Source organism: Antechinus flavipes, chromosome 5, assembly GCF_016432865.1.
Source record: "Antechinus flavipes isolate AdamAnt ecotype Samford, QLD, Australia chromosome 5, AdamAnt_v2, whole genome shotgun sequence".
NCBI lineage: Eukaryota > Metazoa > Chordata > Mammalia > Dasyuromorphia > Dasyuridae > Antechinus > Antechinus flavipes.
This window is the reverse complement of record NC_067402.1, coordinates 141,011,432-141,036,216: the sequence shown is the minus strand read 5'-3', so window position 1 is coordinate 141,036,216 and position 24,785 is coordinate 141,011,432. Positions and strand designations below refer to the sequence as shown.

At 33.8% G+C, this 24,785-nt stretch overlaps 1 protein-coding gene across 10 annotated transcripts in view; it reads right to left on the bottom strand.

Moving 5' to 3' along the window:
- The window catches only part of NRCAM (neuronal cell adhesion molecule), a 323,133-nt gene that overhangs the window by 42,596 nt on the left and 255,752 nt on the right, over positions 1-24,785 (bottom strand). For 9 of the 10 annotated variants that reach the window (XM_051963163.1, XM_051963165.1, XM_051963166.1 and 6 more), the window contains 6 exons: positions 10,974-11,117; positions 9,508-9,619; positions 7,042-7,208; positions 6,801-6,948; positions 4,331-4,455; positions 2,309-2,410 (listed from right to left, as the gene is read on the bottom strand). In XM_051963163.1, the coding sequence (XP_051819123.1) occupies positions 2,309-2,410; positions 4,331-4,455; positions 6,801-6,948; positions 7,042-7,208; positions 9,508-9,619; positions 10,974-11,117 (798 nt within the window). Of the gene's footprint in view, positions 1-2,308; positions 2,411-3,902; positions 3,936-4,330; positions 4,456-6,800; positions 6,949-7,041; positions 7,209-9,507; positions 9,620-10,973; positions 11,118-24,785 lie in introns of all 10 variants that reach the window. The other variant, XM_051963172.1, reaches the window with a different exon arrangement.

The following is a 24,785-nucleotide window of genomic DNA, read 5'->3' as shown; positions in this document are numbered from 1 at the left end:
TAGTCTTCACTTTATGGACAAAGCACCAGACTTAATGCTAGGCATTTGAAGATTAGCTCAAGTCCAGAGAAGCTCATCACCATAAGTTTGGCAACCAAATAACAAAATGTTTTGACCAGGATAACTTATGCAGATTAAATAGTTAAGGTGTTGAAGGTTAGATCCTTTAAATGTTGAAGTGTTAGAGCATATGTAAATATTTGACTAATTAATTGATGTTTCACTAATATTTAAAAGCCATCAACAATTATGCTTTAATATTTCCATTGCTATCTTTATGCTATATAATTGGAAACTCAATTGCATTCTACTAAAAAGCATTGAGATAGTTCAAATGACAATGGGTTGGGGTAAAACAGCATGTAGGAAAAAAGCATTACTGCATTTTGGCATATACTTTATAAATGAATACATTTCTCTTTAGCATCCACATATTTCAATAAAATGCAACAATTTGCATTCTAAAAATCTCATTTGAAATAAGACACTTTAACAGTTGGTTTCCACTTGGCAATGGTTAATCAGAAAACATCAATTATGTTGATAAAAAATTTCTTTTCAAAGATATCATATGTGTCAATATAAAGCTATTTCAGGATAGTAAAGTATAATGACATTTACAAAACTGTAAGGCAAATAGAGCATTATCATCCAATGATAACTTTTCAATGTGAGAAACTGCCAAATTATTCTAAAGAAATTATTCAATCTGACTTATTTAATTAGCAGTAATATATAACATCATTAGTTAATGAAGAATATTGAAAGAAGAAAAAGAAAACTACCAAGTAATAATGTAATTGCTTGGGATTTCAGAGTGCAGATATAGATAGCTTTTTCTAGGATTTGGCTGTGAAAGGGAGAGTTATAGGATCATAGTTTAAAAGTTTGGTAGAATCAAAGGTAGAATTGTTCTTTTTAAAGGATTGGGGAATTCTGGGCACACTTGAAGGAAGATATTAATAAGTCACTGGATAAAGAGAGGTTGACATTAGAGTGAAGGAGAGGATGACTGAAAGAATCCATTCTTACAGGAGACAGACAAATATCAAGAGTACTGTTCTTAATAGTGATAACATAAAAGCACATAATATTTGTACTCTAGGGAATACCTTCAAATTTTCTTTACATGTCTTCGTTTGGCAATAATAAAATTTCTTTAAGGCTTTACCCTAATTAAATTAATTCTCTGGACTCATTAATTCATAAAGGTAAATTAATTATATTCCACTGTGGTATGGTCTATTAGAAAGAGCCCTGGGCTGGGAGTTTAGAAATCAGGGTTATATTCCTAGATCTTCCACTAACTGTATCCCCTCGCTAAAATAGACCTTCTAGATATTCTTCATAAAAGCCATTTCATTTCCTGCTTTTGCAATGACTATCTTTCATGCCTAAAATATACTTCCTCCATAATGGTATCTCTCAGAATTTTTAGTTTCTTGACACTTGCTACAAATGGCCTGTCCTGAGTCTCTGCTTACTATTAATATCTTCCTTCCCTGCCTTTTTATCCCATGAACATTTATCTATTTTGAATATATCTACTACAAAGGTACATAGAGCAGCTAAGTGACACAGTGGATAGAATCATCTTTGTGACTTCAAAACTAGCCTCAGATACTTATTAGCTGCATGACCTTGGCTAAGCCACCTAATCCTGTTTGTCTCATCTATAAAATGAGCTAAAGAAGGCAATGGCAAATTGCTCCATGTTTTTACCAAGAAAATTCCAAGTGGGGTCACAAAGAGCCAGATATGACTTAAGTGACTCAACAAAACAATAAATATATGTATATATTGTCCTGGACAGACTGTGAACAGCTAGGGCAGGGCCTTTCCATGTGTTTTTGTAATTCTAGCACTTAACATAGGTGCTTAACTAACGGGCCAAGATGCATCACTTTATCTACCTGGTTTAAGTTTAAATGAACCTTTATTAAGTTTCTATTATGTTTGAAGAATTTCTGGGGATTAAAAAAAAAAAGTGGTCCTTGCTCTGGAGGGCATTTCCTTATCCTAAAAATTCTGTTTTACTGACTTTAGAGAGTTGTCAGGAGGTTCCAATGAGATTAGAGATATAACTATGCTTTGAAAATACTCTAACTGAAAACATTCCTCTGTTAACAAAAAAAGTTTACTAGGTCTCTTTAGTGGTTCAGTCAAATGAAAGACAGCAGACACTTTTGATGGGAAATTAAGTTGCACAAATCCAAAATGCTTCAGAAATTTTCTTTTGTGTGTGTGTGTGTGTGTATGTAAAATTCAATTTTAGAATAATGGCTATATAATAAATGGCTGAACATACCTGTAATAGGGCTATTGTTTTCATCTCCTGGTATCCATGACAGCTGAACACTTCTTTCGAGAAGACTTGTCAATTCCAAATCAAAGGGTGGATTTGGACGATCTACAAGTGAAACACATCCATTATGATCAATCATCTTAGTACAGGGGACCCACCAATTATCCTCTCTAGTATTCAGAGAGGAATAGGATGGAAGGAAATCTTACAGACACAACACAATTCAGTCTTAACATGGCATGCTGTTGAAATGAAATGGAAATATCTGAGGGTTTTTGGGATTCAAGGCACAGATGAAAAACTTTCATTGAATAATATTGCTGAGTTCCACTTATTTGTTTCTCAAGTGAAGATAAATTATTTATAATTTTTAAAATGGAAATTGAAATTCATGGATCACCAATATTTTTCATTTATGAGTCTTCTCATAAACAAGAATGGATGTTTATATAAGAAATCAAAATTGCATTTCTATCATAGGAAAAATGGAGAAGAGCAATTTCTAGAAATGAAGTCTAATAAGCACAAAGGAATTTACCAATCTCAGCATGCATATTTAAACCAGATGCTTATAGTCATTGCCTAGTAACAGCAGTATGTTAGGGACTTGGGGAGGTACATTTACCCTTGTATGACATCAAAATACACTTTATTATAATCATTATATTACAAAATATCCCTACTACTTGAATCCCTCAATTCCCAGGCAATAATATGCCAAATGGTCCTTTAGTGTTCCATAGAATTAGTGTGCCATCCTGAATAACTACTTAAGGGAATGACTTTGACCTTGCGGTTAAAAAAGCCTCAAAGATATCTATTTATTTTTGTTTATTCATGCAGAAGCAGAAATAAAAGATGCTAACAAATTAAAGCCCCACTACCTTAACAAATGACTGAAATTAAAATCCAAGAAATAATTATATACAAAATTAGATTTGCTATTTAAGTGCTGAATGGAAAAGCAGTTTTGATACATGGAAAATAATCTAGAAAGTAATGTCTAATTTCATTTCCAGGTGTCAGAAAAATCATGTCATAAATGCATTATTATTTGTCATTCTTTAGTGATTTATATCACATAAATGTAAATCAAGTTAACCCTGTATCAGAAATGCAAAAATGATGGCAATGAATCTCTTTTATGCTTTTTTTTTTTTGGGGGGGGGGGAGAAGGTACTTTTCCAGAAACAGAAACCAGACATAACCTTCAAAGAACTGAAATGAAAAAATAATTTGTGGTGTTACATATTTTAAATAGTTTTTTCATTCTGCAAATATAAATGATAACCTTTTAAAATAATGTATCATTTTAAAATGTTCTTGTCACATTACATAAATTTTATCAATTGAATTGATTGTATGATCATCTGTAAAAGTTTTAGAAATGAATAGTGGCATGCTGAGTAAAAGAAACTCCAATGTTAAAATGAAGAAACTATTTATGTTAGTAAATGACCAACAAAATAAAAATTTGACATGTTTCTCCTTAAGGATAAACAATCAATAAACATGATGTAATGGGGAAAAAACATTTATTTGGAGATGTGAATTATGTTGAAGAGAAGACAGAAAAAGAAGATTTCAATTAGTTTACCGTAAACAGGAGCTGGAGTTGGAGAAGGAGCCAGAAGGACATTAATATAAAAGAATTTTTTTTGAAAAATTAGTAATAGAAAGATATAAGATTTTACAAGCAGAAACTGCATACTATAGAAATTATAAAATGAAGTTTATCTATGGAAACATGATATTAATAATCACAGCAGAAATTTAGGAAAAAAATATTGATTTTGTCTAAAAATCCCTCCATCATCTCCTTATCTGCTCACTAAACTGTTACTAAAGTACTTAGTCATTGTTTACTAGGCATTTAATTTATATTCTAGATATAGTATCAACAACAACAACAAAATAACACAATTAGTTCTTAGTTGAATTAGTATATTATTCCTAACATAAAACTGAGGTAAAGATTAAGTTTTTTCATTCTTTGCTCAGAAACCTTATGTCTTATATTCTTACCAACAACTCTAAGCACAGCACTTGCAGAAACAATGTCCAAAGATGTATTTGCTACACAAGTATAGGTTGCATCATCTTCATCACTTATGTTCATTATAACCAGATGATCATTATCGATAGTGAACCTACAAATGGAACAGATTCAGAGTAATCCCAAAACTCATTCACCACACATATTTTTCCATTTTTCTTTCTTTCTTTCTTTCTTTCTTTCTTTCTTTCTTTCTTTCTTTCTTTCTTTCTTTCTTTCTTTCTTTCTTTCTTTCTTTCTTTTTTTTTTTTTTTTTTTTTGCTGAGGCAATTGGGGTTAAGTGATTTGCCCAGGGTCACATAGCTAGGATATGTTAAAAGTCTGAGATGAGATTTGAACTCAGGTCCTTCTGACTTCAGGACTGGTGCTCTTATCCACTACACCACCTAGCTGCCCCCCACCATACATAGTTCAATATCATTTATGGTATCGTCTTCTATCTGCAGAAATACCTTGCTATTATCAATTCAGAAAAAAAAGTTTTTATTTTATTGTAATACTGTCATTTTTATGGCAATCATTTTTGCATTTTTTTACATTATCTAGACCCATCATCTTGATTAGGCAGCAGAATATGGATCAATTTAAGAAACCCTAACACCCAAAGTCAAAACGTATAAAACAGTTACACAAAATTCACCTTTTTAAGTTTATACCTAGGGCCCAATACAGTGCCTTGCATATTGTGGGTGCTTATTAAATAATGTATTGATTAGGAATTTGTTATTTACTGTGTCTATCACTAGAGTGATAGTTAAGATGTGTTTGCTCCCCTAGAGAAAAAAAAAAGTGAGAATAGAAAAGAAAACTTGGCTTATCAACAAGAGGGGTAGAAATAGAAGTTTATATCACTGGCAACAACTAGTTTTCCCAAGAATTTGATCCAAGAATACTAAATATTTTCTTAGAATTTCTGTTTGGTTTGAAAACAAAGATATCTATATATTTGTACTTAAATTGAATTGAAGGTTTTATCAGACCTACCTAGGATTGTTTTTTTTTTTTTGATACATTTACATAATTTCTTTCTTTCATCACTATGTTCCTAATATGAAAATCTGAGAGAGAGGGATGGAGAAGAGAGGAGAAAGAGAGACAGAGAGACAGAGAGACAGAGAGACAGATAGAGAGAGAGAGAGAGAGAGAGAGAGAGAGAGAGAGACAGAGAGAGAGAGAGAGACAGAGAGAGAGAGAGAGAGAGAGAGAGAGAGAGAGAGAGAGAGAGAGAGAGAGAGAGAGAAAAGAGAAGGAGGACACTCAGGCTCAAAAGTATTACAGAATTATATTGGAAGCTTATTAGCAAACTTCTCTGCCTTTTCACTAAGAACAAATGTAGGTATCACTAGGTAGCATTCAAGGAACAGATGTAAATATTTTCTGCCATCGTCTAAAAAGGAGGTGACATTCTGTCCAGAAGAGGGCAATGGTATTCACACAAAATGAAAAATGGTTTTTAAACAAACTTACTATTTGGATAACTGCCGCAAAGGGGAGCTTTACACTCTACCCATAACTTGTCATGGATACCAAAGCTGCCACCATGCCTTTTTAAATGTTAAGATCTAAAAAATTCCTGGTTGTTGTTCCACTGATTTTAATTAAAACAAAACCAAAATACTCAACAAATAATAATAATTCTTATCTCACACACACACACACACACACACACACACACACACACACACACATATAGTATAACATGAGACATCAGATCCTGGCTTATTATTTTTCATTCTATGCTATTAATGATAATGATAATAGCATTTATATAATTCTTTAAGATTTCCAAAGTGCTTTACAAATATTTAGACTTTTTATCCACACAACAACTCTGGGAAGTAGAAGCTCTTATGAACCCCATTTTGCAGAAGGACAAACTGAGGCATACAGAGCTACTTGCTTAGAGTCATGTAGCTAAAAAGTATCTAAGCATGGATTTGAACTTGTCTTCTTGAATTCAGGTGTAGCATTCTATCCAGGTGGTCACTCCTGCTTCAAATAAAAAAAATCTTTAATAATTATAAGAATTACATTCCCTGATTATAATTATCATAAAACATTTATGTAAATTTCTATGCTCTTGATGAGATACAAAGTAGATTAATATCCAGAACTTAAAGGTTCTACCCCTGCCCCAACTTAAACTTCAAAAGAGACCCACAGATATAAAGATATAGACAAACTGAGCATCTTTTGTCAGTCTCTTCCAAGACTTAACATATTTCAGAAGACAAATGGAATAAATAGGATATGATAATATATAATAAAATAATTATTTATATATTCTTGGAATTTCAGTCTTTAGAACAAAAAAAAATAAAATCATTGTGTAAAAACTGTATAAAAGTCAAGAGTCAGTAGGTAATTTTGAGTTCATGGGACAAAAGAGAACAGAAAATTTAATAGGAAATTTGTGAGAAAAAAATATTTTGCAAATACCTTCCATCATTTGGCAGCTCACCATTATCCTTCAGCCATGTGAGAGTAGCTATTAAAGTTGGATCATGTTTCACTTTGCATTCAAAGGAAACTTTGCCACCTCTCTGTACAACTTTATATTCAGGATGTTTAATGATTCTGGTTGGATCTGAAATTTATAAAGTTATTTTTAACCATTTGTTAAAGTAGAAAACTTGCTTGATAACACATACCATTTAAAAATCGAGTACATTTTACTTACCTTTGATTTCTAGATGAACATCATTTTTTGCCATTCCTAATTTGTTTCTTACTACACATGTATATGTGCCTGCACTATCCTTCTGGGCCACAGGAATTTCCAAAGTTCCATTGTCATGAAATATGTATGTGTCCTCTTGAAGAACACTTCCTTTTGTTCCCTTAAACCTATATATCAAAATGAATATGAAGAAACAATTTTCAACATTCATTTAAACTCAGACACATAAAGTTATTTTTTTAAAGATCAAAGTAAATATGTTAAATTCCAAGTGCAATTGGGCACAATTATGGTGCCTATGAGCATTCTTGCTTCTTTAATAAGCAAGGAAGTCTATATGTACTATAGGTAAAATTAAATAAGGCCTGGAAAAAATTGAGTATATTAGATAGCTAGATTTTATACATATTTAGATACATTTTAAAAAAAATTAGTCACTGGCATGTAAGTAAAAAAATAATTTTTAAATGGTTATAAGTTTGGCAAAATGAAAACTGTTCTCTGTGAAGTTATTCCCCAGGAGTTCCAAAAAGAAAATGTTAATTCTATTTTAATATACAACTTCTTCTGCTAGCAACAAGGTAACTAAGAGATTTCGGTGATAATATAGAAAGGATGCTTGGAAGGATGTGGGTAGGGACTTATGTGAGGCAATATCAATGAAAGTAAGTAGTACATTGCATTCTTTCTGAACCTGGAAAGATAATATGGATAAATGAAAAGGAGAACTGGAAAGGTGGGCCATATATGTGGCAGTAGTGTCATAATCATATTTGCTGGGGAGACCCCTATTCCCAATTTCTATTATGTGGCAGACTTTTGTATTCCAGAATCTAGTTATTCCTTTCCTTTCTTGGGTGCTCTTTCTGGAGCTCTCACTTTCTTATCTGCATTTATTTAGGCCAAAATATTCAGGAAAAAATAATGATAACAGTCTTGATTAGGAATATATGAGGGTATAAATGTAAATAGCTAAGGGAAAGAATAGAAAGCATGTAAAAGAGTAAAAGATTACTGCCACAGAATCTTAGAGATGAAAAGAATTTTAGAGTTTATTCTAGTCCAACTTCCCATTCAGTGGTACTTCATTACTCCTATAGCATCACTTATAGGGGCTTACTTTCTCATAGGGCAGCTTGTTCCACTGTTGGACAGCTGTGGGTAGTATGGTATAGTATTTTCCAGTAGGAAAAGCAATGGAACTAGAATCAGCAGATTACCTTCTCTAATTAGTTCATTCTGTCCCAGGCATACATCATTTCTCTCCCAATTGTTATTCTGACTTTCTAGACTTTATCACCTCACCTCCAGGGAGTACCTTCTTTCCAACTCTTCAAATTGCTTCTTCTTTTTTTTTTTTTTCATAAGCCATCATGGTCTGAGAATTTGTCCTTAGTGACCAACTTTTTGGTTAAATAATCATAAATCTGGAGCTGGAAGCTAGGAGGCCATTTAATCCAACACTTTCATTTTAAAGATGAGGAAACAGGAGCCAATGGAGGTTAATTCACGTGTCCAAGATCCCACAGAAAATAAATATTAAGAGATAAGAGAGGAACTCAGGTTCTCTGACTACAGAGCTGGTGTTCCTTCCATTGCACTACAATGTCATCCCCAGTGATAATGAGACTTGTTTGGATCTAGCTGGGTAGGTGCTCAGATAGCAGGTGCAGTGTATGTCCAAGAATTTATCTGAAGCCTTTATAACTTTTTCTTAGAAGTTTCATTCTATTGGTTTAGTTTTTGGGAGCCCAAGATTATTTCCATGACATAATTAGGCAATAGAATAAGACACTTATGAAGATAACACTAATATTTTTAAATGGACAGATCTTTGTTCAGGGGTTGTCCACAGAGAGCACTCCAATGAATGTGAAAGCTCACTGATAGGGGTATTCTTTCCAGGAGAATTGTCACAACACATTCAGATTTATATACCTATTTTATGTGATTTAATTTAGATATTCTAAGTTTACCACAGGATATCTCCTCAGTATAATGTGGGCTTTCTTCTCATTTTCTTGTCACTGGGAAGAAATCAATGGGATATGAGTACTCTCCATTTGCTTATCTTTTGTTTTGACCATAAAGCTTATCCTTAAGCTTTTCTTATCTTTTGCACAGTTTTGAGATAACATTCAGCATTAGATTATCCCTTTTATCTTTTGAATAACAGGACAACTTTTCTTATAAGTGAACATCTCTACAATCTATAAAAATTTTTGAAAGATTAAGAACACCTCATTTTGAGTTTTGCACTCAAAATATACCACATTAATATCATTAATATGTTTATTTTTGCAAGCTATTGTCTATATATTATATTATTTTTATTTTATGTTAAAGATTGATTTGTAGGTTAATGAAACATTGTTTTTTCATTTAAAAAAACTAATGAAAAGAGAGGAAAAAGAAAAATGAAGGATAATATCTCTTAACTTTTTAAAAATAGGTAATTTTCCTTACCATTTGATGGTAGGAATGGGAGAACCAAAGAAAGCACAATCTAACATAGCAGGCCTATCTGTAATGACCTGATAGTGCAAATCGGCATCAGTGAGGATCCTTGGTGGCTCGGCTAAAAATAGGGGAAAAAACCAGACAAATTTAAGATTCAAAACTTAGTCATCTATAATAATCAATTTTTATTTTCTTGCCCAGATTCATGTTAAATATTGCCACCTAAGAACTGACCCTGCTACAGATTGACAGATTAGCTTGGAAAAGAACAGAATTCTAAATATATTCTGTGTTTATTGAGAAATTAGCACAAAGGGATGTTAAAAAGATAAAATATCCTAGTTTCCACCACTCATTTAGACTTGTGGCTTAAATGTCTTCCCAAATTTAAATGTCTAATTTCCTATTTCTAAAGCATTTCTATAAGTCATAGACTCTTTTGATAATTCTGATTAAGTCAATGAACCCCTTTCTTAAATAAAATATTACAAAGGAAACAAATTATATTGAAATTCAATTATCAAAATTTACACTTAACTAAAAGAGGTCATGGACTTCAGATTGAAAATCTCTACTGCGAAGTATCTCAGATACTGACAAAGTTTCCTGATTTTTGTTTTGATTTTGAAAAGGGAAATACAAATCTTGAGTAATTAAAGAAAAAAAAACTTCTAGTATTATGAAACAATTTCTGGGAAAAAAATGAGTAAGAATTTAAAAAAATTCCTTGTTGGGTAATTTCAATATTAGAAATAAGCTTATTGCTTTCCTGGAATGTCAGTTACAAAAATATATGAAATGTAAATCTCAAAAAAATACCTATATAAGCACATTTCTTCTATTGTTATATAAACATTTTACCATAAATAAACAATATATATTTTGGAATATATTTCTGAATTAAGTAAAGAACAATGATATGATTCTCATTTTACTGATGAAAAACTAGAAGTATGGAATAATTTTAAAATTTGCCACATATGAGGGAAGAAATTATAGTAAAATTTGGATTTTAGAATGACTACTCAATCTTTAGAGAGGGCAGAAAGGGGACTCCATTTACTCCACTTTATATCTGTTGCTCTGCTTACTTTCAACTCTACAGAATAAGATATTCATTGCTATCTCCCCAACCTCATTTTTCTACCTCTTTTTGTGACTTGTCTACCTTTTTAGATTATATAGTCCTTAAGGGCAAGGACTGCCTTTTTGTTAATTATTTCCCTGCCTTAGCATGATGCCTAGTACATAGTAGGCACTTAAATTTGAATAGGACTGATCCTAGGCAAGTCACAAGCTGTCTACTTAAGTTTCCTCAACTGTTAAAATGGGACAATAGCAACACCTATCCCTTAATGTTATAGTAAGAATCAAATGAGATAATATTTCTAAAGAGATAAGCAAGTCCGGCAAATAGTAATCACTATACAAATGCTAACCCCACACTTATGAAATATGAGGAAATATCTTACCCAAAACATTTACAAATGCATTAGCCAGCAAGTATCCATATTCATTTGAAGCATTGCATTGATAAACAGCACTGGAGCTTTCTTGAACATCTGAAAAGAGGATGGTATCACCATCTATTTTTCTGCTGGGATCATCAGGAGCCACTGTTTGGGTGTGAAAAAAAAAAAGATTCTCCTTGAACTTGACTGTTTGAAGAAATGAAGTTTATGAGAGGGGAAATATACAGTATCAAGTATTCATAAAATATAGACAGAGCTTAGGTAAGTGTTGAAGGAATGAGACCACATGAAAATTCAAGGTTTTAGTTTTTTTTTTTTTTTAATTAAGGAGCTTATTCAGAGTCTAAATCAAATTTTTATTTTTTAGAGCTGGAAGAAATGACCTAACAACAACAAAAATCTACTCTATATTGTTGAATCAACATTCATCAGCGGGACTAATTCAATACTTATTCAGTCTTAAGTGCATAAAGGGAAGTCTAAATCTACTTCAGTTTGAAGAATATTTATAATATGTGTAATACTCACTTAGACAGGACAGTTCAGCTGAATGATATGTGGGTTTTAGATAAGCAGAAATTTCTTGAAAGGGAACCAACACACAAAATCAAACCAAGATCCCCCTATCTGGCATAGGTCTTAGTTTCCTTATCTTACAAATAATCAGGTTGAATTCAGTGACCTCTAAATACTCTTTCATTCTAAGATGGTTACTATCACTGCTGAGCTTTGTCCCTTCATCAGGTTAATTTGGGTTATTACCCAATAAATGCCCTGCTTTTATTGTGTGTCCATACTCAGATACAAGGGAAGAGGTTACTCTCTGGGTAACTCTACCAGTCCCTTCCTCTGGTCCTGAGTCCTTTGGGAGTGGATAAGCAGGGTATTGGAGTGGTGTTTCAAGCAAGAAGATGAATCCAGAGGTGCGGAGTAGCTGTGATTTTTCTTGTAAAAGTTGGTCATTGTGGAATGGGGCAAGTGTGCTTTGTGCTACAAGACCTCCCTTTAGGATAAGGTAAATGGTAAGTAGTTCTAGAATCACTTGTTTCATACATGTAGTTCTGCCCAAATCTACCTCCCCTTCTAAAACACTGAGTTTTAAGCTCAATAAATTCAAGTTATCATTGAGCTTCAACCTTTCCTGGTCCTAAAGAAGTGTGCCATGTTAAAGGACATGTTACAACATATGGGAGTAGCCCTGCCCATTCTATCCCTCATTGTTTCTCTTGTACCATCATGAGAATTCCTTCCTTCCAAATATGAATGTATCACAAGACTCAGGTACCATTGTCTTTCTCTGAATCCCCTTTCCCCCCGCACCTAAGTTTCTTAGTGGAAAAAGGTCCTAGATTTGGAGCCAGAAGTCCCAAGCTCCAGTTATGACTCTGTCAGTGACTTCTTGTGTGACTTTGGATGTGTTATTTCATTAGTCTTTGTTTCTTGCTTTATAGGATGAGGGTATCAAATGAGATGAACTCTGAGGTCATCTAAACCTATTCTATTGATAGCAAGACAGCAAGATATATAAATCAAAGCAAAATGTAACTTAACAAATGTAGAATCACTGTAACTCTTGCCCAAATATGTTGGAATCTTTACAAATTGTTAAGTCATTAGAGTTGATAGAGACAATAATTATCTTATTTAGCATGGTTCAGTATCCTTGATCTGATCTTACAAGGAGATGTTTTGGGCCAGAACTTGAAACAAGGTACTAAGTAGAACTAATTGATATAATGCTTGTGTTCACACTTTTACTCATTGGAGTTCACACGTTTGGGAGATTTCAGGGTTTAGTATGAGATATCTGAATTCACAGCTCCCTTGAAGCTCTTAGGACCAAAGAGCACACTGGGAGATATCCCACAATCCCACTCTCTCATATATAAGAAACAGACAGAGGCTCTCGCAGAGAGTTCAGCTGAATTACATGGAGAAGGGAGCATCAGTTCAGTTGAGGAGAAGCACCCTCTCAGAGGTGCAACCAAATTCATCTTCCTGTGGTGGCTGGGCTCCTGCACTTCCCCACTGAGACCAAGCTGGTCTGAAAGGCTCTCCAGAAAGCTAGCCAAGCCCCAAGTGAAGGAGACAAGAGATTCATTCCATCTTTGTGCTGGCTGGAGGCAGAAGAAAGCAGAGACAAAGGACAAGCTGCAAGAGCTCTTAGAACCAAGAAAAGAGAGGGCCCTCTAAGAAAAACTAACCGGGCTATTTTGGAAGGAGAAAATAAATGTTTGAACTTTTATCACTGGGCTGCATTTTGAGGTGATTATTATTCTTAACTGAAACTAAGGCTGCCTCCAGAAAACCTCCCTGAGAAACCTTCTCCCAGAGAGAACTTTTATATTATTTTCAAAGAAGAAAACCACCACACAAATATGCTTTTCATAAGAATATCCTCTTCTAAATAAAAATTAATACGTGTGATGACAGCATATTTTAAAATCAGCTGGAGTCAGGAATTCAGATTAGGGGAAAAATTGTCAATCTTTATTCTTAGTGAAGGTGAAGAAGGATTGAAGGTGAAGGGGGATCAGAGGTGAAGGGAGATCGGAGGTGAAGGGGGGTCGGGATAACAATGTGTGCAGCTGCAACAAGACACCAACCAGCAGTATCTCTTTTCCGCTTCCCTTTTCCAACCCCCCACTCTGCCTCCATCCACCAAAATCGTCATTTCCTATACAACACATCAGGACTTGCACAAAGAGTGGGTGGGGGCCATTCTTTCTCCAAGTATATATATTAATAGAGTATGGTCCAATTACTATTTAGCCTCACGTGCTTGGGACCTCAGTGCATCAACTCAAGCCTCAGCCCATTACAACAATGGAATGAGAAACATTTTTCTGCTTTAGAAATTTCTATATTCACAAAACTCCTAGTTCTTTAAAGATTCAAACATATTATTGCAGCCAAGGGTTAAATTTGGCTAAATGCCAGAATGATCTAAGTCTGAAATGACCAAGGCTAAGGAGATAGGCTTGATAATGCTTCTGGTAGCTAAAGAGAACTTTTTTTTTTCCTTTATCCTCTCTAATCCTTGATAGCTAAGAGATATCACTACATTTTAAAGACTGATGGCTAGTCCTTTGGATTAGCTTAGATACAAGTAGGGGACAGAGATTCTACTAAAAAGCTATTAGAAATAATTCATAACTTTAGCAAATTTGCAGCATACAAAATAAATCCCCATAAATCCTCAGCATTTTTATACATCACCAACAAAATCCAACAGCAAGAGATACAAAGAGAAATCCCATTCAAAATAACTGTCGATAGCATAAAATATTTGGGAATCTATCTACCAAAGGAAAGTCAGGAATTATATGAGCAAAATTACAAAAAACTTTCCACACAAATAAAGTCAGACTTAAATAATTGGAAAAATATTAAGTGCTCTTGGATAGGCTGAGCGAATATAATAAAGATGACAATATCCCTAAACTAATCTATTTATTTAGTGCTATACCAATCAGACTTCCAAGAAAATCTTTTAATGATCTAGAAAAAATAACAACAAAATTCATGTGGAATAATAAAAGACTGAGAATCTCAAGGGAATTAATGAAAAAAAATCAAATGAAGGTGGCCTAGCTGTACCTGATATAAAACTATATTATAGAGCAGCAATCACCAAAACCATTTGGTATTAGCTAAGAAATAGATTAGTTGATCAGTGGAATAGGTTAGGTTCACAAGACAGAATAGTCAACTATAGCAATCTAGTGTTTGATACACTCAAAGATCCTAACTTTTGGGATAAGAATTCATTATTTGACAAAAACTGCTGAGATAACTGGAAATTAGTATGGCAGAAGTTAGGCATGGACCCACACTTAACACCGTATACCAAGATAAGATCAAAATGGGTCCATGATTTAAGCATAACGAACAAGATTATAAATAAATTAGAGGAATTAAAATTAAAATAAAATTAGTTTATCTCTCAGACTTGTGGAGGAGAAAGAAATTTGTGACCAAAGATGAACTAGAGACCATTACTGATCACAAAATAGAAAATTTTGATTACATCAAATTAAAAAGCCTTTGTACAAACAAAACTAATGCAAACAAGATTAGAAGGGAAGCAACAAACTGGGAAAACATCTTCACAGTTAAAGGCGCTGATAAAGGTCTCATTTCCAAAATATATAGAGAATTGACTCTAATTAATAAGAAATCAAGCCATTCTCCAATTGATAAATGGTCAAAGGATATGAACAGACAATTTTCAGAGGATGAAATTGAAACTATTACCACTCATATGAAAGAGTGTTCCAAATCATTATTGATCAGAGAAATGCAAATTAAGAAAACTCTGAGATACCACTATACACCTGTCAGATTGGCTAAGATGACAGGAAAAAATAATGATGAATGTTGGAGGGGATGCGGGAAAACTGGGACACTAATGCATTGTTGGTGGAGTTGTGAACGAATCCAACCATTCTGGAGAGCAATCTGGAATTATGCCCAAAAAATTATCAAATTGTGCATACCCTTTGATCCAGCAGTGTTTCTATTGGGCTTATATCCCAAAGAAATACTAAAGAAGGGAAAGGGACCTGTATGTGCCAAAATGTTTGTAGCAGCCCTGTTTGTAGTGGCCAGAAACTGGAAAATGAATGGATGCCCATCAATTGGAGAATGGTTGGGTAAATTGTGGTATATGAATGTTATGGAATATTATTGTTCTGTAAGAAATGACCAGCAGGATGAATACAGAGAGGACTGGCGAGACTTACATGAATTTATGCTAAGTGAAATGAGCAAAACCAGGAGATCATTATACACTTCGACAACGATATTATATGAGGACATATTTTGATGGAAGTGGATTTCTTTGACAAAGAGACCTGAGTTTCAATTGATAAATGACGGACAAAAGCAGCTACACCCAAAGAAAAAATACTGGGAGACGAATGTGAACAAGAGAACTGTTTGGTTCTGCATGCGTATATTGTATCTAGGATATACTGCGACATATTTAACATATATAGGACTGCTTGCCATCTAGGGGAGGGAGTAGAGGGAAAGAGGGGAAAAATCGGAACAGAAGTGAGTGCAAGGGATAATGTTGTAAAAAATTACTCTGGTATGGATTCTGTCAATAAAAAGTTATTATAATAATAATAAAAAAAGATACAAGTGAGAGAAAAAAGGGATAATGAAGAAGAATTACAGCTATTCCAAAAGAACACCTACAACTAAACCAGAATTCAGAATTGAACACATTTCTTAAAGCTAACTCTGGCCCAAAGGCATAGTTGTGGTTAAACTGGTAAATATATTATTTTTTGAAAAATGATTGTAAACAGCAAGTAGGAGATGAGGAAGAGATGGCTGAGTGATTATTAATGAAGATAATGTCTTATGTTCAGATGCTGGGTGGAACTTATGCATGTTTATCAAGCCCATTCCCCATTCATACCTCTTAGCCAGACATAAGTAGCTCCACAAATTATTTGGATAACCTAGGTTTAAGCTACTCTCTGACCTCAGAAAGTCTCTGCTGGGTGAGGAGGTGGGTAAGGAATAACTAGGAACAATAAAGAAAGAATAGATTGGAATAAAATGTCTCTAAAACAATTGGGTTTTCAGCAAAATCTCTGAGTCATAAAAAGTGACTATTGAATGGAATGATACTGAATGGGCTCAATAATTCATGAGAATACATCAGTGTCATCCTCAAGTAGTAAGCAAAACTGTGCTATTGGACAGATCCTTTTGATAAGTGTCAAACCTTTGATCAAATAATTATATTGTATTTAAAAATTTCTCCTGAAATATGGAGATGTTTAAATGAATTTCAAAAATGAGTATGTAGTATCTTTGTCTACTAATGATTAATTAGATTATTGGAACTTAAATCAGTTAGATTATCCTCAGTTATCATTGTAAATAGCCTTGGACCACTATATTGTGGACCGATTCAATTCTACCCAGGTATGATAAAAAAAAAAAAAAAAAGAGATAAAAAAATGATGTTTTGAGAAAGAGAGAGATGGTTTTACTTCTGCATTTACAATCCTTTATTATTTTCTTAACTTTAACACATCATTCATATTAAGTTCACTATGTAATATGCACCAAAACAAACCAAATGTTAGTCTTTCACTCTTTCTTTATTTCATCAAGTCCAAAGTGTTGTGGTCATATTTATAATATAAAAACTTCTAATGTTTTTAAAACTAGTTCATCTTACCCTGGACATTCAATACAGATTATAAATATTCAAGGGCAATTTAAACCTTTACTAAGGGAATGTCTTTCTGAGTTTTCTTCATTTAAAGGATCCTTCCATGGATAATATAAATTTTCTTTAAAAGGGCATTACTCTATAATACATTAACAATCAATAACTAATTTCTGAAATCATGTGAAATGCTTTACTTGATATAACAATAATAGCAATATGAACGAAAGCCTGATGATGGATGAGCTTTACAATATTTTGAAGAAGACTCTTAGCCCACACCTACTGTTTTTGAATCTAACATTTAAAATCAGCCCCAGACATTATCCCTTTAAAAAGCAAATATATGTGTGTGTACACAAATATATATAAAATATTTTCCTAGTCTTAACAGGTTATAAGTATTATCAGGAAACTATAGAAATGAACATCAATGAGAAAGAGCAATAACTGGTTAAGGAGTAGATTTGCCACATCATTTGTAAGCAATCAATATAAATCCAGAACAGTTTTCAAGGGCCTTATGTATCTTGGCCTATGGCACACACACACCTTTTTTCAATTAAAATGAGAATCCAATTACCTTTTAGAAAATCAAAGAATATGAGTTGTAAGAAATATTGGAAGTTATCTAAACTATCTAAACTTGAACAGGACTTTCTTCTCTGATAATTCTGGGAAGTGATCAGCTAGCCTGTACCTGAAGATACTTAGAAAAAGAACTGATTACATGCTGTGGCAGTCCAGTCCATTTTTGGTAGCCCCAGTTGTTAGGAAATATTTTTTTCTCATATAGAAAGAAATTTGCCCTGTTTCAACTTCAATGTATTGTTCTTACTTCTACCCTCTTAGGTAACGCCTAAGTTTTCCATATGACTGCCCTTAAAATATTTAAAGACATTCTTTAATCCCCTGTCTCCAAATATCCAGTTTATCTTACAGAACCTCAATTTCTTTATCTGTAAAATGAAGACATGAATAAGACGACTTCTAAAGTAATCTCTACCCAGTGTAGGCTGGTAAATATTTAGCAACCAGCTTTCAGGAGGGGAAAAGGTAATGTCAATTCATATAAAAAGTTTAATTTGTAATATTTAATTTTCCCCAACACTTGCTTAAATCTGCACAATTAATAAGATAATAAATCAAGTCCTAGTTTGTAATGTTAGCTGATATGCTCTCCTACCTGTCTGTACCTCTAAATCTGATTCTTCCCAAAATACTATCCTCAAAACTCAATACTCTAGGTATTTTATGAATGGGAAGGCATTTATTATCTTCCTGACTTCTCTAAAATAACCATATTATCATATCTATAAAGAGCCATGGAAGACTTTTGAGCCACTGGTGGTTACTGGGGAGAGATATGGTTAGACCTATTCACTCATATGATTATTTTGACAATTGTGTGAAGGATGGGTGGGAAAGAGAAGGTAATATAATCAGGGAGGTCAATTGGAAAGCTTTTGTAATAGGCCATGTAAGAGGTGATAAAGATCTGAAGTAGGATGGGGAACATGTGAGTGGAGAAGAAATAGACTGAGAATCAATAAAATATGACTGAATCATACTTCTCCTCCCCAGTCCACTTCCCACTAAGTCTCAGTAGTATTTATGAAATAAAAGTTGCCTGTTTGCATTACAAAGTCTACTTCATCTTATTTATTAGCCATTTTTATGCATTTACACATGGGCATTTGAAATTACTAGATTTTAAAATTTTGCTGTTAATAATTATTTGTTGTATTGAATAAGTCATTTTAGATTTAAAGGCATTCAGGATAAAGTCCATTCTTGTCATTCATGTTTAAAACCATAGACACCCTTAACCCTCCTCTTGTCCTCATTCCTAACATCCCAATTAGGTAACAAGTCCTGACAAATCCACCTTCATAATCCCTCTCATAATCCTCTCTTTCTCACCTTTCAAAGTATTACTCTCCTTATTCTGGTCCTTCTTCTTTTGAGAACAACTGCAAAAGACTCTCCCACTAGTCCTCCTGTTTCTAGCTTCCCCACTCTTTAAATAATCGCAAAAAGAAATAAAACATACAAAATAATCTCTATTGCACAGGTCACTCGCCAGCTAAAAAAAAACAAACAAAAAAAACCTTCACTGGCTCCCTATGGACAAACAGATTCTTCATCCTGAAACAATGGCTATTTTTAATTAAATGCCAATCTAATCTCTTTCATAGACTTTATATTCCAACCAAACCAGACTATTAGCTATTTCATGATTTTGCTATTTAGTCTTTTGCCTCACATGCTTCTCCAAAAATGGAATGCACACACTTTCATTTATTATTGTTGAAATTCTCATCCTCTAAGGCCCAACTCAGGTGTTACCTGCTGTTTCATGACAGTAAAGCACATTTTTTCTGTGAGCTTTTTAGAATATATAAAGTACTTTCCTCACAACATCCTGTGATGTAAATAATGGAAATATTATTCTCATTTTTATATATAATGAAACAGGCACAGAATTCTAATATGATTTGCACACACTCATAAATATATAGAAAAGATCAGAGTTAGAACTAGAATGAAGGTTTTACAATTCTAAATTCAATTATCTTTTTGCTATATTATGCTGGCTTATAACACTCCCAAGATAAAATGATCTCCCCTTCAAAAAAATTTTCTTTGGGTGCTTTGTCTGGGTTTTTTCCTTTATTCTTGCCTCTCTAGAATATTATCCATACTTCTGTTTATATCATATTCCTTTCATTCCCCTTAGACTGTAAGCTCCTTGAGGGCAAGAATTATGTAATATTTTTTCATTTTTATTTCCCCAGGGTCTAGTATAATGTGCATTTTATATAATTTTTTTTCAGTTTTAACACGTTGTGACTCCATTTGGGGTTTCCTTGCCAAAAGTAATATCTTGCCATTTCCTTTTCCAGCTCATTTTATAGTTGAGGAAACAGAGGCAAACAAGATAAAGGGGTTTGACCAACATCACACAGCTAGTATTGAGGCCAGATTTGAATTCAGGAAGGTGAATTTTCCTGACTCCAGGCCTACAACTCTATCCATTGTGCCATCTTGTTGCCCATGCATTTTATATTAGTGCTTGTTGAACTGAATCTCCTGACCTTCACAAAATCTGCTGGCAAGTAATTGCTGCCTCGGTTCATTTGTTACAAAAAGGAATTCGAGCAGTTTCCCTTGATTCAGTTCTTGAGCATTGTGTTTCAGGAATACTTTGTTAAACTACAGTGTGATTTACAGTAGCATGATTTCAGGAGTTTTGAAAAGCTAACGTCCATCCTTCAAGCCAAAGGGAAGCTCTGGATCTGAATTATGTTGCTTGGTGATACATGCTGAATGAGAGAAACACCACACTAAACTGCTGAAGCTTTACTTCCCCAACAAAGTGAGAAAGGAAGGTCAAGTGATAGATGGTCACTAAAGCTAGAAATTGTTCCTACATTTTAAAATCTTCATCTCAGACAGAAAACTTTTTTTAAGAAACACTTTTAAAAGCTTTTATATAACTCTTTTCCTTATCCACTTATCAGAATGTCTGAGTTCTTTGTTAATTACTTAAAAGTCATCCTGCTGAAAATTCCCTATTTCATTTCAATCAACTGGTCTCAAAATATTCGTGTTTGGCAAGATATTTCCCAGCAAAAATATTTTCCAAAAAAGCAGTGAACAAGCTGATCTCTCCATGGAGGCACAAGCTTCATTTCCATTAAATCCAAGAAAATAAAAACAGCCACAGTAGCATAAGGAAGTCCAGTTGGAAGCTTTCCAAGGTTTGAAATCCACTTACTGTGTTACACCAGTGAAAATGTATGGCCTTATTAAGTAACTACTTGCGGGCTACTGGGTTGTACAGATCTTGCCAACAGCCCAAATCATGTGTCCCAAAGGGAGAATCTAGTGATCTAAGTCAAGTATGTTTAATTCAAATGCACAATGGAGGGAAAAAGGCTTCAAAATAAAATTACCACATGCAGTTCAGAGGTCCAGAGTCAAAGATCTAGGGGCAAAGTCAAGTCACTGGAATATAATATTTTAAAGGAATCCTTTTTCTTGTTTGGTGTAAAATCAACAAACCTTCATTAAAAATCTGTTTTCTCTCTGTCCCTGAACTTTATAATGCTGGCTAAACTTTCTCCAACACTATAACGATGGTATTTTTTAAAAGATTGGGTAGAGACTGGGACAATGATTTCAATAACATATGGAACTCTCAAATGAGAAAATTCCTGACTCCTCATACAAATCAGGACTTTTTCTTCAGAGAGCTGCTCAGAGAACTAAAGATTAAATGAGTTACAATGTTACATGTTACAGTGCCAATATGTTTCAGAGGCAAGGTTTGCACTCAGGACTTAAAAACAGGTCTTCCCAATTTCTAGGTTAGTTATATACTACATCAAGTAATAATGATAATTATATTTATAAGTCATTAAAAATTGCCAAAACCTTTTCCCTTGAATTATTTCATTTCCCCCTCATAGTCCTAAAAAGGAGGCAGAATTATTATTATCACAATTTTATGAATGAGGAATCTAAGGCTAAAAAACAATTCTAAGTGACTTTATAAGACTCATACAGCTAAGTTGTGGTTAGCCCAGATCCTAGACTTAGGTCTCCTGACTTAAAGACAATTATCCGATGATTCCAGCCACTAAGACATTTGGTAAAATGATTATCTCACTAAAAAAAAAAGTATAAAGTGAAGTGCTTTACAAACTTTAAAATACTAAGTAAATGTTAGTTGTTTCTCCTCTTCCTCCTTCCTATTACTATTTATACCAGACATCTGGGTGACAAACTGTATTTTTTTTTTTTTACTTCATTATTGGACAGGCTATAAGAGGATAGGCTATATAAAGGTTATTTAAGCCTTGCTGATGAATAACTGAGGAGGGTTCCTCCCCTGTGGAAGTTACTGTTGAATTACTTTAACCTCACTCTTACTTTCACCACTCCTTTCACATGCCTGCCTAGCCCAAGTTTTAGCAAATAATCTATTTGGAAAAGAGGCGAATTTCAGAATTTAGGAGAATGGGATTTTTGGACAGGGATATGGAAAAAGCATTCTCAGATGCCTTATAATGTCATTATATTTCATGAACCATCCTTTTTTTAAAAAAAATGGCCTCACACTATAGATGAAAAATGCTTATATTAGAATAGACATTTTTTTTTAATATCACCTGAGAGAAGGCATGGAATATTAAATCAAAAGGCAAGATTCTTTTTATTTTTTTTATGTTACCTTTTCCTTCTGAAGTATTTTATGTTTAGAATTTCATTATTTGAGAGTGTCTTTGAGATACCGAGGCAGTAGATTTATCTCTTAAGGATGGCTTGGTTCAAACACATTTCCTACTGATAGATTAGATGAAAGACTTCTTGCAGTCAGTTACTTTTGCTGATGTTAGCTCAATTGTGCCCTTTTAAAATGTTCAGGGAAATCTGTGCAGAATGCCTAAGTAGCTGCAAGGTAAGACCATGTTCCTGTGCTATATTCATCACACAGAGTCAAAATGTGGACTAACCAATAAACATTCCATTTGGTCTCCCTGACTGTTCTGTTTTCCTCACAGACCTCATCTTATTTCAAAGTGTCTCAAGGGTGGGAATACCTTCCTGATGGCTGATGACTGAATGCCCTTCTCCATCCCTTTTTCAAATCTCATCTCCAGATAAAGATTGCTTCTGATAATATTAAATTCAATTCTCTGTTCTTTGAAATTGAGACTCCTTCCAGATATGGAGAATACCGGGGCAGCTAGGTGAAACAATGAATAGAGCATTGGCTTTCATGTCAGAAAGATGAGTGCAAATCCAGTCTCAGATGCTTCACTAGCTCTGTAACTTTGGGCAAATTATTTAACCTGTTTGCCTCAGTCTCCTTATCTATAAAATGAGGATAATAATAGTACTTTCTTCCCAGGGTTGTTGTGAGGATCAAATGAGATAACATTTGTAAAGTGCTTAGCACAGTGCCTTAAATACAATAGCACAATATAAATACTAGTTAAGGTAATGATGATGATGTACACCTTATCTTCTTTAAAGTTTTGTTATATAAAGACTCACAGGAAATATTTTTAAATGATCTCCCAAGCATGAGAACAAAGGTTTTTCTCTTCCACTACTGATTATATTTTCCTTTTCCTTTCTAAAGTGATTCTTCATTAGTGTCTTACTTGTGTCTGCTTCCTAAACCAGGAATTAGAAAGACCTGGGTTTAAGCCCCACCTCATTTATTTGTTTACTTGCCAGTCACAACCTTTTTGGATTTCATTTTCTTCATCTATAAAATAAGGATTAGATGATCTCTACAGTGACAACAGTTCTAAATCTAAGATTTCCTAAGCCTAATATCTTTCACCACATTTAGTTATTTTCAGTCAAAAATACTGACAAGCAGATAACTGTAACTGTACTGCCAGGTTAGCAGCATGCTTCTTACTCTTTGTTATCATTATAGCTATAAGAGCACTGAAGCTGTCTTAAAGATCCTACTGCTTATAAGCCTAAAGCTCATGAAGCTAGATTCCTTTCTCTTGTCTAGATGGTTAGACAGACAATCCTTTGTTAAGGATGTACTTTGATGAATATAGTAACATGATAATAAAGGAACAATACTCCATATTCATCCAGATAAGCCAATAAAATACCAGAACTTTTACTAGTTGGGGTAGCCAGAGGTAATAACTCCCTCAGGGTAATAACACCCTTAAATCTTAAATCTGGAGTTTGATGTCCCTGTGCTTCCCATTTCTCAGTCTAGACTCTATATAGACTATTCCACTACCTCCAGGAACTGATCCTCATAGCACCCTGTTCCCAGGACCTACCACAACTTCACTCCTAAGTAATATTTCTGGAGAACAAGGTAGCTCCTCCTTAGTATGACTATACCCAAACCTTTCTGCTTTAAGTGAAAAATTTCCTTGTCATGGTTCTGCAAACACTGTGGGCAAATGTTAACTTTACAGGGAAAGAGGAGGTTGAATGATTTGTTCAATATAGACATGATAAGTTAAAATAATAGCCACCTTTCAAATTATTAGGGAGATAATTTAATTAAAGCTACTTCACCTGAGCTACAGTATAGTGGTATTAAAATAATTAACCAACTAGTTTTTTCCATTTACCTAAGATCTCATAGTATATCAGATCTTATCCAATAATTTAGCAATCAAATGAATAAATTACATTTTGAAAAAATACACTAAAAAGCTGTTTATAGATTATAGTAAACAGCTCTGCATTTTTCACTACTACATCAATGAACAAACAAACTCCAAATCATAGCATTGGCTCAGTTGATAAAGCAGAATAAGAAAATTTTCTCCTATGAGGATTGGCCCTTAGTGAGTAACAAGTCACATTATCATTGCCATAGTCCTCTGTGAGGGCCAGTTAAATACCATTATGTGTCTCTTCTTATTATTTTTGATATTATTCAACTAAAATCAGATTAAAAACAGTAAAAAAACCAAGAATTCAGAATAGCATGATGACAGAAAGTAAAAGAGGAAGATATGAATCTCAGATCTGTTTTATGCTCATATAGGACAGGCATTTCTTTCTACCCTGTTGACTGCCTCCATGATTTAGCATACAGTTGGCAATCATTG